General features: G+C 39.9%; 1 protein-coding gene and 1 non-coding gene across 2 annotated transcripts in view; both read right to left on the minus strand.

Annotated features, from left to right (window-relative positions):
• znf839 (zinc finger protein 839) overlaps window positions 1-13258 on the minus strand; it is a 51481-nt gene extending 38223 nt beyond the window's left edge. Inside the window, exons 1-2 of the mRNA XM_060829255.1 lie at window positions 11952-13258; window positions 3362-4279 (exon numbers count right to left, since the gene is read on the minus strand). Of these exons, the coding sequence (XP_060685238.1) occupies window positions 3362-4279; window positions 11952-13067 (2034 nt within the window). The 5' untranslated portion in view covers window positions 13068-13258. The remainder of the gene's footprint in view (window positions 1-3361; window positions 4280-11951) is intronic.
• Window positions 13259-13717: 459 nt separating this feature from the next.
• trnak-cuu (transfer RNA lysine (anticodon CUU)) lies at window positions 13718-13790 on the minus strand. The gene has a single exon. It is a non-coding gene; the product is annotated as a tRNA-Lys (tRNA).
• Between the last annotated feature and the right edge of the window lie 1768 nt (window positions 13791-15558).

Raw genomic sequence — 15558 nt, forward strand, 5'->3', positions numbered from 1 at the left:
AAATGTGTTGCTGGAAAAGCGCAGCAGGTCAGGCAGCATCCAAGGAACAGGAGACTCAACGTTTCGGGCATAAGTCCTTCTTATGCTGCCTGACCTGCTGCGCTTTTCCAGCAACACATTTTCAGCTCTGATCTCCAGCATCTGCAGACCTCACTTTCTCCTCAAGTCAGTTTTTGGTCAATTCTTAAGCCCAGGATTTTGACAGTGAGGGGATCAGTAATGGTAATGCTACTGAATATCAACGTAGGGTGGACAGATTTTTTGCTGTTGGAGATAATCTTTGCCTGGCACATGTAGTGCGAATGGTGTTTGCCACTCATTAGTTAAGCCTCTAATATGGCCAGGCCTCATTGCACATGGACATGAACAGCGTCAGTATCTGGAGAATCAGGAATGGTACCAGACATTTCACAATGGATCATTTGCTGATACTTAACCATATAATTAGTCAAATTCTGCCTTCATATCAAAGGAATGCAGTCTCATCTCAGCTCTGATTTCAGCTCCTTTATCCATGTTTGGACCATGATTGTAATGATATCAGGAGCTAAGCAGCCCTGGCAGTTTCAGTACTACAGAATGGGCAAAAACATCATTCCAGAAAACAAAACAGTTGCTGTAAAGATGGGAATTTTTGGAGTTGACAGCATGTTCATGAATCTTCCTGGAAAGGGAGGGTACCAACTTTGCTGAAGCAAAGGTGACGAATGATTTAGCAATGACAGCTGAAAAACTGGCAAATGGAGCGGCAAAGGGTGGACATTTGAAAGAACTAGTATAAGCTACAAGAACAAAAATGTATTGAAAGCAGAATTAATTTGATCCAGACTGAACAGATACTTCATTTTAGTCAGAAGGTTAGTGTATACATTGGCTTCAAATGTTTCTGTTAGCAGAAACAGATCAACAGAATGACTGTTAGCACGTCAGCAGCTCGACTGCAAATACTGACATTGACTTCCACAGCTGGAAACACCAACATAGTCTGCCGCTTTCAGAATTTAACTGTTACTACATGCAGTCTGATTAAGTATTATATATTTCTTTTTAGTACAAGCCCGCAAAAATTCCTGCCACTGCAAAAATCTGAATTCAGAAAAACACAGAAATACTTAACATTTAAATTAATTAGCACACTGTAGTAGAAATCAAACTACATACAAGTGGTTGAAAATAGAAAAGGTTGAATGCCACTGGAACAGACAATTATTGTGTTCCTGAGGCCAGCTGGTTATAAAGTCTGCAATGACACAATTCACTCAGCCATCGTGTTTCCTCTCCCATTTCAAATGTTGTTTGGAATATCCTTTGGCACAAGTTTCAAACAGCAGTTATTTTAAAACAAACACTCGTTAACCTAAAAAGAATATGGTCAATGTATTAAAAATCTCTAAATTCTTCTTTAACAATTTCAAATTGCAATTTCTTTTTTCTTCCCTTCATACTTTTCTAGATCGTGCATTGGACCACTGTTGAGAACAGCCGACACCAGATTGTTCTGTTGTCTCCACTGTCAGTAATGGTAGAAGGAAATCTGTTCCTTATATCTACAAGGAGTTTCATACTGTTTCTGCAACTACTTTTTGTCATTTACATAAATGATTTGGATGCGAGCATAAGAAGTACAGTTAGTAAGTTGGCAGATGACACCAAAATCGGAGGTGTAGTGGACAGCGAAGAGGGTTACCTCAGATTACAGCAGGGTCTTGACCAGATGGGCCTATGGGCTAAGAAGTGGCAGATGGACTTTAATTCAGATAAATGCGAGGTGCTGTATTTTAGGAAAGCAAATCTTAGCAGAACAGATACACTTAATGGTAAGGTCCTAGGGAGTGTTACTGAACAAAGAGACCTTGGAGTGCAGGTTCATAGCTCCTTGAAAGTGGAGCCGCAGGTAGATAGGATAGTGAAGGTGGCATTTGGTATGCTTTCCTTTATGGTCAGAGTATTGAGTACAGGAGTTGAGAGGTCATGTTGCGGCTGTACAGGACATTGGTTAGACCACTGTTGGAATATTGCGTGCAATTCTGGTCTCCTTCCTATCGGAAAGATGTTGTGAAATTTGAAAGGGTTCAGAAAAGATTTACAAGGATGTTGCCAGGGTTGGAGGATCTGAGCTACAGAGGGAGGCTGAACAGGCTGGGGCTGTTTTCCCTGGAGCGTCAGAGGCTGAGGGGTGACCTTATAGAGGTCTACAAAATTATGAGGGGCATGGATAGGGTAAATAGATAAAGTCTTTTCCCTGAGGTCGGGGAGTCCAGAATTAGAGGGCATAGGTTTAGGGCGAGAGGGGAAAGATATAAAAGAGACCTACGGGGCAATGTTTTCACACAAAGGATGGTACGAGTATGGCATGAGCCGCCAGAGGAAGTGGGGGAGACTGGTACAATTGCAACATTTAAAAGGCATTTGGATGGGTATATGAATAGGAAGGCTTTGGAGGGATATGGGCCGGGTGCTGGCAGGTGGGACTAGATTTGGTTGGGATATCTGGTCAGCATGGACGGGTTGGACTGAAGGGTCTGTTTCCATACTGTATGTCTCTATGACTCTATAACATGTGAGACCACTTATAGGATCAGAAAAAAAAAGAACTTCTTCTCAATACCTGTGATAATTAAAACCTTCAGGACATAATTTTTCAAAGTCATTTCATAGAATTATATTACTATATCAATATTTCTGCATCTCCTTCACTACATCTGTTTAAGATGATTGCTCAAGTGTTAATTGCTTTTGCCATCAGCACTTTCAAGAAACACCAATATCCAGTCAGGCTTTAATAAAAAGCTCTCAACCATAAGAATAACACTGAAACACTGAGCAAACAATGCAGAACCATAAAGAGTGAGAGTTTCAAAGCAATTTACACTCAAGGTCAATAGAAGACAAAATACCTAAGACCACCAAAATGTAGATTCAAAGGCACTCAATAAATTCAAAATAATAAATGACAAATTGATTTTTAAAGATAAAATAAATCATGAATTTAGTGTTTATAAATTGTCAATTGTTAACACATTATGTTTAATGTATCTTCCATTGTTATATTTCATTTCCTAGTCAGTGACAATAATTTTGAAAATTAACAGTTCCTCTCAATATCTCAAGTAACGAATGCATGAATATTTTCATACTTAGCCAAACTGACCAGGAAGGTTCCAAGTTTAATCACAAATCTGTGCTGAGTTATTTGAGTTACTGTGATATCTCCACCTCATACCCAATCTAAACAGTCACACAAAAGAATATCCAGTTCAGTAGGTATCCAGTATACTGGCAATAGCCCTGGAACCATGCACCAGTGCATCATTTTCAGAATAGAGAACAGAAAATATGAATTCATTACTTCATTACACACCTGCTGGAAGTCTTGGGAAGAAGGGGCTGTGCTGTCCACCATTAAAGATGCAGTGTCAGAACCTATGGATGATACTACTACTTCAGGATTCATTTGACCATTCCTATCATCTTCGTTATCCCCAATTGTCACATTACCATTGGATTTGTCCACAGAAGTTCTCTGTTCCTCGGAGACGGGAGCCAGCTGTCCATGCAATGGGTTGAGTCTATAATGCCGGGCTAATCCTCCTCTTCCAATGTAGGACTTTTCACAAGTATCACATTTGAACTTTTTGGGTTTGAAAGAGCAAGGCATTGAAAGGCTTGGCTCATCCACTTTCGTTTTCACATCTTCTTCATCAAAACTGTATTCAGAATAATCATCAGAGTCTGACTGATGACCTTCTGCCAAATCTTCAGTTTTTATAAACTTGTAGTCCTTTACTTTGTATTTTGGAGGTCGTGATATTCGACCAGATCGAGTTTTAATCTTCACAGGTTTTTTTTCCTTTGATTTATCACTAGGTTCATGTTTCTTGGTATGGCTGGAACAAACTGAATTTCCTACAGCTGTTGTAATGGTAGATACACTGGTATTCGCAATACTAGTCTGTCCACTGATGCTCACTCCTGGAATCACACGAATGGCATTTACGGGTGCAAGTGGAGGAGGCTGCCGCTGAACAAGTAGCTGAATGGGAGGTTCTGAAGAACTATGCAAAATATACTGTTGTGTTCCAGATGTTGAAATTGGCTGGATTCTAATGATCTGGGGTCCAGAAATATTAACTCCCCCTGAAACAGTGGTCCTTTTGTTAACCGGCTGGCCAGATGTTGCAGTTTTGGACTGTACTACAGCTAGGGGTGGCATGGGCCGATTTTTTTCCTCCTGTGGCTGAACTGTCTGTATATGAACTTGGACAGTTTCTAGTTGATGCTGCAAGAAAAGAGAGAGAGGGAACTTAGTATTCACTGACTTAAAAGTTCACAAATACAGTGCAATTATTCAATGAGACTGATCAGAAAGGTCCAAAGTCAGAGTGCTGAATGAACTTCTTTCAGCCAGGATACAACAGCAACATTGTCCTTCGTAATAACAAATGTGTAAATAATGGAAATATGTAGCATTTTAATATGTTTTAGAATATAACAGTTAGGAATAACGTTTAACCAGTTTAAAACTAATGAACAACAAAGGTAACAAAATTCAAATGATCTAGTACCATATTGACTTAAAAGGTTAAAAATGAAGGTATTTTACTTGCTATTTTCCAATCCACTGGGACCTTGCCATAATCCAAGGAATTTTGAATTATTATAACTACTTATCTACTAACAGTGCAAGCACATTAGATTCAAGGATGCAGGCCTTGGGACTTGTCAGCCTTTAGGTTCGATTTTTTTTGGCACCTTTCCCCTGCTGATGGCGATCATTTTAAGTTCGTGCTCCACCCCTTTGAGAAGTTTTCTTAATCTTCTACTATGAAAACACAAAATACTGTTCAAAGCCCTAGATATTTCTTTATTTTCCATCTTTAACTCTCTGCAAGGCAACACTCTCTTATGTTACTCTTGTCCTATTCAAATACCCCCAACCTTTAAAACATCCCCAAACATGCCCCTGTGAAAATTCCAAGGTTTGCAAAAAGAATGGCCATTAGAGCTCAATAGTGAGTAAGACAGGCAAAGACAGAAAACTGGCAATATTTTATTTTCAAAGAAAAGCAAACAACTGTAGATGCTGGAAATCGGAAATAAAAACGTATTTGTTACAGAAACTCAGCAGGTCTGGCGGCATTCATGGAGATAGAAACAAAGTTAACGTTTTGAATTCAGTATGCTTTTTCTCCAAGAAAATAAAATGTAACAGTTAAAATTGTGCTTCAGAAAAAAAGCATACTGTCTTTTAATCTTCAGTGTCACACATTTCAGCTTGATGGAAAAGATGAAGAAGTGTTTCAAATTAAACAAAACTAACTAGGCTCATGATACAATTCGCCAAATAAATTTACAAGCTCTTCCAACATTACACCAATTTTATGGGAATACAACTTATAGATCAACAAAACGTATGCTACGCATTTAAAGACATAGAAGGACAACACATATTTTCTAAAACTGTCCAGAAAGTGTATTTCGTGATGTGAAATGGAAAGATATACACAAGAAATTTTAATTATATTTTAATGAAATCAAATTATTTTGCAAATTAAACTAAATTTCTGAAGCCCAATTTCACGTAATTCCAAAATTCTGTAACTCATCATTAATCAACAGCCAATGTAATTTTTTAAAAATCAATCTGCATTAACAAAACTATAGACATTGCATTTGATAATTGGAAAAAAATTCACACTGAAAGAAACTTGCTATGATAATTTGTTGAAAATGTGTTGCTGGTTAAAGCACAGCAGGTCAGGCAGCATCCAAGGAATAGGAAATTCGACGTTTCGGGCATAAGCCCTTCATCAGGAATGATAATTTTTATGATAATTTGTTACCAAGTTTTCAGATTTGACACTTTAATTTTTACTTAACGATGTACTGTATCTACAGTTATGCAGTATGAGCACTTGCACCATGTTAATATATGGAAAATCAATTTTACATCATATGAGGAATCTAGCTCATAAAAATCTTGAAACCAATTCCAGCATTTAAGAAAGTATGCTTAAGTGCGTGAATTTGAATAGGCATGGTCAAATGTGCAATATATTGGAAAATTGGAAAAATTAAAATTAAAATTACAACTTCAAACAAGAACATTTTCTCTCCTGAGGACAATTACGTACACTGGGTGAAAAAAAAGCTCCTTAAAACGAATGATTAAAATACTTCTTATACATAGTTCTATCCTTAAATGTTGTGCATACAATATTGCGCCTCAGAAGAGCTTTCCAAGGAATTACACTAGTTTAACCCCTTCCTGTGACCTCCCTCCATTTTTTTCCTGATATGGTTTGGTGCCAGTGACCACAAATTTGAGTGCTGTGAAACTTTAAATATGTGCTCAGACAGGATGAATTTCAAACTCTAACGATGCTCCAATCCTGAATTTACTAAATTTTACCCACAAATCCAGTATTATAAAACTCAAATAATCAATCAATACCGCACTGTATTTGCACTGCAGTGTTGGTGTGCAGCAGTTTGACTTTTAATGACTAAAGTAGGAAAATAAATTTCAAATTATTGCAAGACTAATAAAGGCACATGCATACTTAAACACAATGTACAGCATTCAAGTCGTGTAGGTAGCAATCAGGTTAGGCACTAATTCTACATTTCTACGTCAATTCAATCCCTGAAATAGCAATGCACCAAATGTACAAATGTGATAAAAATATAACCACTTCAGTCGGGTCTCTGCATGTCAGGTCAAAAGAAACAACATGACTGTCACTGGTCCCTTGGAAGGTGCACTGAGGTAATTTTACAAGAGGTCACATTGACATAACTGGAGTGAAGTTTTCACAAGTAACCTATGCAATATTTTTTAAAAATATTTGTTCACAGAACATTGGCACACTGAAAAAGGCCAGCATTTATTGCCCACATCTAACTGTCCTCAAGAAATTGGTGATGAGCTACCATCTTTAACTGCTGTAATTTATCTGATATAAGTACATCCACAGTGCTGTCAGAGTTCCCAGATTTTGACTCAGTAGCAATGGAAGTATAGCAAAATACTGTAGTTCTAATTCAGGATTTGAAGTGGAACATTCAGATGGAGTTGTTCCCATGCATCTGCAGCCCTGGTTCTTTAGCTGTCACACATTTCAAAAGGTATTGTCGAAGGGATCTTGCTGATTTGCTACAATGCATCTCAAACATGGTACAGTATACTTTGCTGTGATGCTAGTTGTTTTGGAAGTGAAGATTCAAGGGGGTGGACAGGAATTAACAGCTTTGTTGTGAATATTGTGATTCCTCAGCATCATTGGTGCTACACTCATTGAGGCAAGAAAAGAATATTCCATCACCCTCCTGACTTGTGCCTTGTAACTGGACAGACTTGAGGAAGTCAAGAGGCAAGTCACTCACTACAGAATTCCCAACATTTAACCTGCTCTTATAGCCATAATATTTACATGACTGGTCTAGTTAAGTTTGGCAAAGGTAAGAGAAGGATAATGGGGATTCAGTGATTGTTATGCCAAAAAAAAAGGCAAGAGGAGATTGTCAGATTCATTATAAGAATAGTAGAAGTGATTCTGAACTTTGCATCAAGTTCCTCATAATTAATGAGAATAGCTACAGCTGAAAATTATGACTGGAAGCAGTTTGAACTTCAATGCAGATATTCAAATTTTTAGCAATAATGAATTTCTTATAACCTCCACAATCCTCCAAAGCACTTAAATGAAGAACCGCAATAATGACAGTGGCTGTAATTAATATGAAAAGTAGTACAGGGATACATCGAATAATTAACATTTGACAGAACCTGAAGTGAACTTTTGTAACATCTGGTATAATTTCCATTGGATTAGCTTGAGTAAATGACAGTAACTTATATCTCCAGGATTAGTTATATCAATATTGCATACTTAGGATTGGGGCCTCATAAGCAAACCAGCACTTTCGGAATAATCACAATTAATGTGCAGTCTTGTCATAGCTTTCATTTCAAAGAAAGAAAATAACCATCCAAAATCGGATCGAAACCGGACTTTAAATTGTCAGGTTTCACAGAAGAGTCCAAAGATCAACATTAAGAACAATTTATAGCTATATAGTGTCTTTAAGTGAAACTATCTTGAGCCACTTCACAGAAACATTATAAAAGAAAACATGATTCTAAGCAATGTAATCAATGGAGGTCCATAAGACCATAAGAAATATGAACAGAAGTCCCTTCAATCCTCTAAGCCTGCTCTGCCATTCAGTAGGATGATAACTGATCTGACATTCCTGAAAGCCACTTTCCTCCATTTTCCCCCAATCCTTGATTTCCTCAAAGAATCAAGAAATGATTCATCTCAGCCTTTAATATATTGAAGGACTTTGCTCCCACAGGACTGTGGCAAGGAGTTCAAAAGACTCAACACTCAGAAAAGACATTCCTCCTCATCTCAGCCTTAATAGGCACCCCTTTACTTAACTACACCCTGTGGTCCTAGTTTCTCTCATGTGGGGAAACATCTTTTCAGCACTTACCTTGTCAAGCTCCTTAAGAATCTCACTCATTCATTTAAACAACAGTGAGTAGAGAGCCAACCTGCTTCAACTTTGCTCATCAGACAATCCCTCCATACCGGGGATCATTCCAGTGAACCTTCTCCAAATTGCTTCGAATGAAATGATACATTTCCTTATACAAGGGGACCAAAACAGCTCTCAGTACTCTAGACATGGTCTCACCAGCACCTTGTTTCAGTAAGACTTTCCTACTCTTATACTCCAATCTTCCTTGAAATAAGGACCAACATTCCATTAACATTTCTGATTACCTGTGTGGTAGCTTTCTATGTTTTGTGCACAAGTACCCTGAAGTCTTCATATGGCAGCTTTCAACAGTTGTTCTCCCTTTCAAAATGAACAACTTTACATTTTTCCACATTAGCTTTCATTTGTCAACTCCTAACCACTCACTTAACCTCTCTGTAAACTGTTTGGATCCCTCTTACACCTAGCCTTTCCACCTACAGTGTCATCTGTAAATTTGGCTTCAGCACATTTTCTTCCTTCCTCCCTCCCTCCAAGTCATTACAAAAATATTGTAAACAGTTGCAGTTCCAGCACTGATCCCTATGGTATCCCACTCATCACAGGTCACCACGAAAAAGAACCCTTATCTCCACTTACTGTTTCCCGCTCATTAGCCAATTCCCTGTCTATGCAAATTTACTATCTCCAACACAGTGGGCTCTTATGACTTAACATTTTGTGAGGCACCTTGTCAAATAGAGCTGATGACCAAAGAAGTAGATTTCTCACAGTACATTAAAGGATGACAAGTAAGAAGCAGGGGGGTTTCAGAGATGTGAGTTTGGGACCTAGGCAACTGGACGCACAGCACTAATAGTGAAGCAATTAAAAGAAAGGATAAACAAGTGGCAAGAATCAAAGGACCACAAATCTTGAACAGTTATGGGACTCAAGGAGATTAGGACAATAGTCAGACATGAGGCCACGGAGAGATAAGAATATAAAGATGAGAATTTAATAGTCAAGGAATTGCTGGACTGGGGGCCAATGTAGGTCAGCAAGCAGGAATGTGACTCAGTACACGATAAGACATGGTGGCATTTTGGATGACCTCCAATTTAGAGAGCAGAGTTTGGAGCCCAACTGGGAGCACAGTGCAATAGAATCATACAAATGAGGCCCTTTGGCCCATTAAGTTCGTATTGCCAAAAATATACTACTAATTATTGCTAGTCCCATTTTGCCACACTAGGCCTGCTACTTTGAATGTTATCACTCTTCAAATGCTCATCTAAGTAAACTTTAAAAGGTTGTGAGGTTTCCTGCCTCAACTACACATCCAGACAGTGCACTATAGATCCCCTCAAACACCTTCTGGATGAAAAGGATTTTCATCAAATCCCCTCTAAAGCCCCACCTTTCACTTTAAAATTATATCCCCTTGTTACTGAACATCACTTCATAGAAGATAGGCTCCATCCAAGACAACATCTTGGTGAATCCCCTTTGTACTGGAGGAGATGCAATCACATCCTTCTTATCAAATGGCAACCAGTCTGGCACACTTTACTCCAGCTGTGGCCGAAACAAAATTCTGTGCAGTTCTAACATGACCTACCTGCTCTAATATTCTATGCCACAATTGATAAAGGCAAGTGCCCCATATGTTTTCTTAACTATCCTATTAACTTGCCCTGCCACTTTAAATTGTCTACTTTTGCCCAATTGCCAAAACCTCCAATAGCTCCTTGCTTCTTATATCAATCTACCCAAAATGATTACAGTCCATCTCTTCAAATTCTGTACTTGCATTCTCCTTCCCCCAAGGAAGATTTGAAATATTAATTTAAAATTCAACCTATGTCCTATGTTTTCTTGCACAAATTATCTGCTTGGTTTTCCAAATAGGTCCTAATCTTTTCCTTTTCTTCTCCTCAATGTACTTGTAGAATATTTTAGAATTCTCCCTAATCGTGCCTGCTAGCAATTTTTCATGTTCCATTTTTGCTTTCTTCTGGTCCACCCTACGCTTTCTGTAGTTGTCCACAGCCTTTGCTGTTGTGCTCCCTTTGTAACTTTTTATTCAGTCCCAAGTATTCCTGGACACCCAAAGTTATCTTGTTTTCTGAAGATTGTGATGACAAAGGCATTAAGGAGAATTTTTTGGAGGAAGTGAGTTAAGACTGCACAAACTCAAGCAACGTTGTAGAAACAGACAGTCTTGCTTATAGTGCAAACAGGAGCTTAGAATGTCATCCCAGGATCAAATGCTACACTAAACTGGCTGAATGTCAGACTGTCGTCAAGGAGAGAGATCAAGTCAGCAGTATGGAAGGCACCCAAATAAGTTTTGTGACAGTATGACAGACATAAGATAGAAACAAGACAAAGACGAGTTCAGGGCCAGGCAGACGGACATCATAAAAGGGAAGTTTAGCTAGGTAGACTACAGGAGGGGAGAGATGTAGTAGAGTCAGCCGTTTGAATGTTCTCAATCGTAATGACAAAGAGATTAATGAGCTCCTTTCACTTATTGCTAGAGAGAAAGATGGAGAGAACAGAGGGTAGGGGTCTAAGAAAATGATTTGTAAGGGAGAATAAAAAAGCCACAGGTTACCTTTGCATTCTTGGATGATTCTGGAATAGAGCAGGACCTGACAAGTGTTTCAACTGGCCATCAGAAATAGCAGTGACTGCCAGTTGTCTGCCATACTTTTCAAGTTTGTATCCCATGCATTTAAGTGAAGGAATGTATCAGTAAAACAAGGAAGGAGAGAGAATAGTGGTCTTTTGTGTACCAACTTAAAGGTATACAAGAGTACAATTGAGCAAGAGAATATAAATAGAAAAGTAGGGTTTTTGAAAAGGCATTTCAAAGTGCAGAACAACCAAAACACAGGAAATAAGAGTTGGCCATCCAGCCCCACAAGCCTACTCCACCATTCAGTATCATTGATCTGATAAAAGTGGCCTTTTAACTTCATTTTCATTCCACACACCCAAAGACTCCCTTGTTGATCAATAATCTGTCGAACTACAGCCTTGAGTACATTCAGTGAGCCAGTCTCTCCTCCTGACTGAAAATGAAAATGCAAAACCTGATTACTTTGAGTGAATAAATTTCTAACAATGTTCTTAGTTTTAGATTTGTCCAGAAAGCCCCTGAAATCTTAAATGCTTCAATAACTAAATAATTCTAAGCTCTGATCAACTATAGTTCAAACTTTTCTCAGAGGACAGCCCCTTCAAGCAACGAAATAAAATCCCTCTGACTACTAGTGTAAGTATATCGCTCCTGATCAATCAAGAACGTACACAACATCCTAAATGCAGTCTCACCAAGGCCTATAGAATATAGATGTAGCAAGGTGTTCTCTAATTCTTCATTAACTACACAATAAATGACACGAAGTTATGAATTATTGTTTCTTGAAATGAAGTATCAAAAATGCATGTACCTGAATTGATGGTGTAACTCTCAATGGAGCCATTTTTTGTTGTGCACGTGCAATACTTTGTTGTATACTCTGCTGTAGAGCAGCCTGATGAGCAGCATTTTGCAACTGTCGCGTTGCATTGTGAATGATTGTCAATGGCTGAGTAAAGACAGCAGGCTGCTGTGAAACAGCCGTTAGAATCTTAGGTTGACTAGGTCGGTTCACTGGAGAGGAGTGGGAGGAAATATTTATTTGCTGAATTTGGGTTGGGTTGCATGAATCTATCCTTTGGACAACTTGACTCGGGTGAACACTGGCATGCACCTGCTGCATCGTAGTATTGCACTCAGGCACTTGTAACATCTGATGCTGATCGGTGGAAAGCACTCGAGTTTCCGGAGGAACATATGATGCAAAACTAGTCTTCTGTAGAATTTGATTTTCAGCAGTCTCAGAGTTCAATTGCACAACATTATTTTTGCTGAATTGCGTCGCTTGTTGCTGCGACTTTGTAACATGAGCGATGACTTGCTGGAGATCATCTGTCAGACCCACATGCTGCACAAACTGGGCATGTTCCTGCTGTTCCTGATGATGACTCCCAAACATCTGAGCCGCTTCGCCTTCGCTTACTTCTACCAGTCCCTGTTGCTTTGCCAATTGCTCGACCAGTTGTTGCTGTTCCTCCGGGGTCAGCCCCGTGCCCTCCACGAAAGTGCCATCGGGCTGCACGTAAATAATAGTGCTGGGGGTGGACTCAATCGAGATGCTCTCCAGCTCCTCCGCGGCCACCGTGAAGTCACCTGCGCCCACCGCTGCCACGGTGCCAGCAACTGGAGGGGCCTCCGCCAAAGAGTTGATGATGCCATTGGCGTTCAAGAGGCCGCCCGCACCATCGGCTAAAGTGCTGACCGCCTGAGTGGCCTCTCCTCCTCCTCCTCCCACCACAACCTGCACGATCTCCTCCGGCAGCATTTGGCACGCGTGGGCATCGAACTGCTTGCAGGGCACGCTGGCACAGCCGGTCTCCGTGCTCGCGGGGTTCTGCTGTACCAGAGTCTCCAGGCTGTCGATGCCATGCTGCTGGGGAGCTGCCCCCTCTTGTGTTGTCAGCCTGTTCTCCTCTTCGTCCGCCATGTTGGCGGCCCTGGCTCTCAGGCAGAGGGAGTCGGGAGCGCCAACACTAATTTCTCTATCGAGCTTTTTTTCAACCCGGAGCCGGCGCCGAGGTCGAAAAAGGAGAAAACAAGCCCCGAACAGCGGCCGAAACCGAAAAAATCGGCGAAACGGACGCGAGAAAGATTAATCCCTTTCCACAAAAAAAGCAGTCGTTATGCGGACGTCACAGGCGTCGAGACAACATGGCGGAAAGCGGGTGTACGGCAGCCGGCGAAGCTGAAAAAGAACGCGGCTGTGACGTCAGGATTTTGCGGTTGCAGAGGGAGGGGGTGGGGGGAAGGTAAACGAAATGATGCTTCAAGATGTGGTGGGATGGGGAAGAGGTGGAGCTGGGAAGGCGCCCAGATATATCCGTCCCCAGTAAAACCTAAAATAATTATGAGGAGGCGTCCTCTCCCTACCTGGCCTGTATTAAAACAAGATTTCGTGCGAATCCCATTTCAGTACATATGTGCAGAAATATGTTTTTTGGGTGGGGGGGGCAACTGGAAAGGAGAACATAATAACAATCAAAAATGACAAATCGGCGAGAAACATATTTGAAACATCCCAATATTATTTTATACCTTGACAGAATTAACTTCGCGTTGAGAGAAAAAAAAATCGGTCGCCCAACGTGGGGCTCGAACCCACGACCCTGAGATTAAGAGTCTCATGCTCTACCGACTGAGCTAGCCGGGCACTGTATGCAATAGCTGCTAGAATGCCCCATAACATCTATTTTTCCTAAATGATTACTGTCCGCAACATTGCACGGATTTGCTTTCTGAATATGTTGGTTAACACACTTCATGTTAACCATCACGACTAAAAGTTTAATGGATTTGGAAAACCACAGCTGGAGGGAATAATAAATAATTTATAATAGGTTTTAACAATGTAGTACAACAAACTGCAAGAAGTCCATCCTGTAGTTTTTTTAAGGAGACAGTAAAATTAAATTGAGATTTTAGTTTTTGCAACAGAACTTATAATAAGTACTTGTTAATTTGTCTCTTGTGATTTGGATCCATATATTTCAATCCTGTAAAAGATAATTTGATACGTATATGAAAAAATAGACTAATGACGGTGAGGATTTCTTTGGGATGAAAATCTTTTCAGCATGGTTTTCAAATTTCTGTAACACATGTTCCAAGTACAAAATGCACATTAAATTTTTGTCTGTGTTTGGCAAACTAAGTCAGCAGAGCACTTTTTTTTCCATCTGAGACAAGTGGCTTCTGAAATCGTGGAAGAAACATAGTTCATTGGATTTTGATATCACCGAAAGGGTATGAGAAAACATTCTGACATTTCCACTGCTGTCAGTGTTAGAGCATTACTGACAGAGGTTCGGAAAGTGATCAGGCAAACTTAGCACATGCAGAATTACATTTTATTTTGCTCAGAAACTATATGAATCCATATAAGATTCTGTAAATCCTTTTGTAGAAATAGAATCAATCTTTTGTAGAGACAGACAGACTTTAATGCAATATCTGAGCTGCCATGGCACCTATAAAGTGCACTTGAGAATGTAAATTTAAAAAAACGTTCTGAGATTTATATATGAAAGAACTGAAACCAACATGGTCATTCTAAAGGATGAGAGACTTAACAAACAATCCAGGTCTTTTTCAGTATACCATTTCAGTTGTATCACACTGTAACCTTCTATTGTAAATTCTGTGTCTTATGATCTTACACTCCACAACCACCTGTTGAAGGAGCAGCACTCCAAAAGCCAGTGCATCCAAATAAACCTGTTGGAGTATAACCTGGTGTGGTGTGATTTTTGACATTGTACACCCCAGTCCAACACTGGCACCTCCAAATCCTGCTTATTGATGTCAGTTTGGCTCCTGTCAGGCCCCTCAGTTCCTCTTTTTATTACAGCCATTTAACTACTGCCTTGGTATTTTGCCATAGACAAAAGAGCTGAACTCAAGAGAGAGGAAGGGAAGCTGATTACCTTGATGCCAAAGTCACAGTTGATAGTGTGGCATCAAGGAGTCAGTAGACTTGAGGGGAAAACACTCCACAAAAGACAGTTCCAATTGGAGAAATATCATCTCAACCACAGGATATCATTAGCAGGAGTTCTTTGGGATAATGTCTATGCCCAAACCTCTTCAGCTGTTTCAAGAATGATCTTCCTTCCATCGTAAGGTCAGTGGTGGGGATGTTCACTGACGATTGCACAATGTTCAGCACCATTCATGACTCCTCAGATACTGAAGCAGTCTGTGTCCAATTCAACAAGACCTGGACATCATTGAGCCTTGGACTGATAAGAAGTAAGTAACATTCACATCACACAAGTGCCAGGCAATGACATCTCTGCTAAAAATAAAATCAAAATATCTCCCCTTGACTTTCAATGGCATTGCCATCCCTAAATTGCATGCTACCAACATTCAGAAACTGACTGGACCAATGAACAGCTGGCTACAAGAGAACGTTAGAG

This window comes from Hemiscyllium ocellatum, chromosome 8 (genome assembly GCF_020745735.1).
Source record: "Hemiscyllium ocellatum isolate sHemOce1 chromosome 8, sHemOce1.pat.X.cur, whole genome shotgun sequence".
NCBI lineage: Eukaryota > Metazoa > Chordata > Chondrichthyes > Orectolobiformes > Hemiscylliidae > Hemiscyllium > Hemiscyllium ocellatum.